Here is a 4,013-nt window from a genome sequence, read left to right as displayed (position 1 = left end):
TTACAGCGCCTTTGAGGACACTTTTCCCATCAAAAGTTTTTTTGTATTTTTTTCAGGTTTTAGTAAAATTATATAACATTTTGGCATAAAAATACAGAAAAGCAACCCATAACTTGATGCTAAAATTGCAAATATTTCCACAGCCACTGTGAACTTCCCAGGAGAGCTGATATAGGCTGGGATAAAGGTGATCCAGACAGCACAGAATATGAGCATGCTGAATGTAATGAATTTGGCTTCATTGAAGTTATCAGGCAGCTTCCGAGCCAGGAAAGAGAGCACAAAGCACATGGCAGAGAGGAATCCTATATACCCTAACACAGCAATGAATCCTGCTAGTGATCCTAAATCACATTCCAAAATTATCTTTTCTCTGTAGTAGCTCATGTTCTTTTTAGGAGAAGGTGGTGTTTTTGTCAACCAAAGAACACAAATCAATACCTGTATGAAAGTTAAAGCGAGAACACTTAATCGCTGCTGTGTGGGTCCAAACCATTTCATAATGTTATTGCCTGGCAGTGTAGCCCTAAAGGCCATTAACACCACTATTGTTTTCCCCAGAACACAAGAGATGCACAGGACAAATGTGATCCCAAATGCTGTGTGACGCAACATACAGGACCAGTCAGAGGGCTGGCCGATGAAAGTAAGTGAACAGAGGAAACACAGAGTCAATGAAAAGAGCAGAAGGAAACTCAGTTCAGAGTTATTGGCTCTTACTATTGGAGTAAATCTGTATTGGAAAAAAATAAAAGCTACAGCTATGGTTAAGCAAGTACCAAAAGCTGAAAATGTTACTAAAAATATTCCCATTAATTCTCCAAATGACAAAAATTCAAAGGTTTTCAATAAACATTGATTCCTTTGTTCATTAGATATGTATTCCAGGGGGCACCTATAACAATCAGGTGAATCTGGAAATGGAAGAAAGAAAAAATATAAACATATTGTTTTAGCAGAAAATTATCTGTTACATTCAATCTAAAAGTCCTTATAAATAAAAAAGTGGTAACATATTTGAAGCATGGAACATGTGCCATTTCAGATGATAAACTCACTGAAGATATAATCAAATTTAATTATTCTTGCTAAATGAAGAACAGCTGGAATGATGGCTCTCTTGATTGAATCATTAAATCATTAGATTTGCTGTATCGCCACGTCATACCTGTAGTGTTGCTGAACTCTCCCTCTGCACAGGGGATGCAGACAAAGCAGCAGATTGGCTTCCCTTTCTCAACGGCCTTACGAGTCCCTGGAAGGCAGCTCTCACTGCACACTGACTTTGTTACCTATAGTACATTACTTTGATTCAGTTTTATGTAGTTTTAAAAATAGCTATTGGTAAGCCAGATATATAATACAGTATTTTGTTTTATTTTTTACATGTATATTCTGAACTCTACTATTTATAAGCCACTATTATGTGGCTTCTTGTTTTTATTTTTGTCATTCTATATGGAATGCATTATCATCTACTGCATTATACAAAGAATGTACAGTATATGTAAGAATACCTTACCTTTTCCTGACCACCTGCCCAGACAGCACTGACACCATTCATCTTAAACTGCTGTCCTTCTGGTAAAGAGGCATCATACAAACCAATAATTTCAAATGTGAGTCCATCTTTTTTCAGCTGCCAGTTTACTAATGAATACTGTGCCACTGGATCTCCATTTTCATCAAAATATACATTCTCATCATTCTTAGTTGTAAAATTAACTTTTTTCAAGTAATGTAAAACCTGAAAGAATATGAATAATGATGAATGTCAGTCCTTATACTGTATATTTAAATATTCATTGAAACTATTCTTTAAAATAACTCTAAATGTAGATAATACATTCAAAATGCAATACTTGTACCTACCTGCCAAGGTTCTGTTTTATTTTGATTTGCACACATTTCTATTTTAGAGAATTCCTGTTTCATTTGGCATTTCATCAGATTGTGCAGTGAATGAGCTACAGCATACACTGCTTTATACACGTTATTCAATATCCTTTGTTCAGTTACATCAGTAAATTGGTTATTTATTTCTCTCAAATTCTCTTTTCCTGTGCACTCCTTAACACTTGCCTTCACAGATATAAAACTACAATTAAAAATGTCCTCCCAAAACTCATTCAAACCTGTGTTTCCAGGTTTGGTTGATGGACGAGCATTTAGAATAAATTCTTTCAGTCCTGGTATGTCTGCATTTGGAATTGCAAACCCAATAGCCCCACCCAGGACTGTATAGCCTGCCCTTGCAAGGTTCTTGTCTGTAATCCATGCCTCACTGCCCACCCACTGGAAGCCTGTGACATTCTGAATGATTAATTCTTTAACTAGTAGATCCATTTCATTATCTGCAACAAAAGCAACAATTACTTTTGATGTTGATTTCTTAACTATGTCTACAACATCAAGGAATTTCTCCCTTGGATCAGTTCTGTAAATGGCTTCTGAATATTCAATACAGATCCCCTCCTGCTGAGCAGCTTGTATAAAGGTAGTCATTCCATTGTTGCCATAATCATTGTTACTTCTAATGGCCCCAACCCAGGTCCATCCAAAGTGCTTCACAAGCTTTGCCATTGCTCTGCTTTGGTAATAGTCACTGGGAATTGTCCTGAAGAAGCTGGGAAAGTCCTTTCTGTTACTGAGACAGGCACAGGTAGCAAAGTGACTGATCTGCAACAAACGAGATGAGTACTCTGTCATTTTAATGATTTTAAAAAAGATCTTAGAAAACCCCTGTGTCAGTCCTTCTATCAATATCTAAATGTATGCAATACTGTCTATCCACAGTAACTGTATAATTTTACACTTTTGTTGTGTATAATTTTACACAGGAAATGCAGGAACCTACTGTATCATGGCACTTGCAGGTATTGTAAAACGTAACTAAGAAATATAAACAACATTCTATTTGGAATACACAGACACATATCTGAACTGTCCTCTGCAAAGGAAAAAATAGAGGTTAATTCCACACTGTAAAGCAAAAAGTCAGAAAGGGAAAGTATGATTATGTGGCAAAGGTGTGTATAAAGAGAAGAAAAAAAAACAAGAGAAGCAGAGAACTGGCGATGGGAAGTTATTTCTTTCTAAACCTCTCCTTTCATTTCCAGATTTCTGCCTTTCACACTTTCCCTAAAAAAATCGTCTCTCGGGTTTCAGTCCCCTTTTACCTCCACCCATTCTAATTTTTCCCTATGGCTACTCTTTGCCTCATAGTCCTGATCAGTCTTTTACTTTTTACAATGTATAATTCACTTCTATACATTGTTAACACACATACAGAAAGCTGTTTTTTTTTTACGTACATGTATGGCTGTCCTTCATTTTAAGCAAACATGTAATTTACTCACCACTGGCATGTGAAAGGGTCCAACAGTTGTAGCAATTCCTATTGTCGGTGTTGAGCTAGAGTGTCCTATGATGGCGTGAACAGTTGATGGTTTGGTGCAGGACTGAGCTGAGAGAATTTCCTGTTCTTGTCCATTCAGTAAAGCCAGTGATGCTTTTATAGACAGTGTTATGGAGCGACAGGAATCATATAACTTATAACCGAGTGAGATGCCAGGAAGAATGTCCGATCTATTATTTATTTCTTCGATGGCAAAAAGCATAGTGTAAGCAAACTGGTATTCCTCTGGATATACACTGTGGGGAGAAGAATTTAAAAAATGCTTTATTATATCATAAGTGGAATGTAATCTTTGGTGACAGAGCATGTTGCATTTTTTAAAGGACAAACATTATTGCATTTTTTTTTCCTTTGTAATGATTTAATAATCAAACAAAATCAGCACTTGCCTTTCACATCTCATGGGTCCTGGATTGACCCTAAATGTTGGATTCTCAATAACTGGGTTTTTATGAAATGAAAAAATGCCTCCTAATGTGATGTCCCCTTCTTTTGAAAATTGAAGCAGTTCTTGTACTCCATGAGGCTGACAAATAGGCTTTTCAGCTTTTGTGAAGACTGCAATGAAAACAATTTTTGCAAGCAGCAACATCAT

The 4,013-nt window shown here is 36.4% G+C and overlaps 1 protein-coding gene across 1 annotated transcript; it reads right to left on the bottom strand.

Moving 5' to 3' along the window:
* On the bottom strand, positions 1-4,013 carry LOC148837072 (extracellular calcium-sensing receptor-like). Its single transcript, XM_088914731.1, has 6 exons — positions 3,808-4,013; positions 3,360-3,654; positions 1,873-2,679; positions 1,523-1,747; positions 1,169-1,292; positions 1-914 (listed from the first exon to the last, which is right to left on the bottom strand). The coding sequence occupies exons 1-6, from the start codon at positions 4,011-4,013 to the stop codon at positions 1-3; spliced, it is 2,571 nt and encodes an 856-aa protein (XP_088770857.1).

The sequence above is a fragment of the Atractosteus spatula genome, chromosome 4 (assembly GCF_055471065.1).
Source record: "Atractosteus spatula isolate fAtrSpa1 chromosome 4, fAtrSpa1.hap1, whole genome shotgun sequence".
NCBI classification, from domain to species: domain Eukaryota; kingdom Metazoa; phylum Chordata; class Actinopteri; order Semionotiformes; family Lepisosteidae; genus Atractosteus; species Atractosteus spatula.
Note: the sequence above shows the minus strand (reverse complement) of the source record. Positions and strands in the feature narration are given on the sequence as shown.

Coding starts and splice junctions, on each gene's coding strand:
- LOC148837072 (XM_088914731.1), bottom strand. CDS start 4,013: ATGATGTTGCTGCTTGCAAAAATTGTTTTCATTGCAGTCTTCACAAAA. Junction 2,680..3,359: donor GACCCTTTCACATGCCAGTG/GTGAGTAAATTA, acceptor CGTTTGTTGCAG/ATCAGTCACTTTGCTACCTG. Junction 915..1,168: donor AGAGTTCAGCAACACTACAG/GTATGACGTGGC, acceptor TTCCATTTCCAG/ATTCACCTGATTGTTATAGG.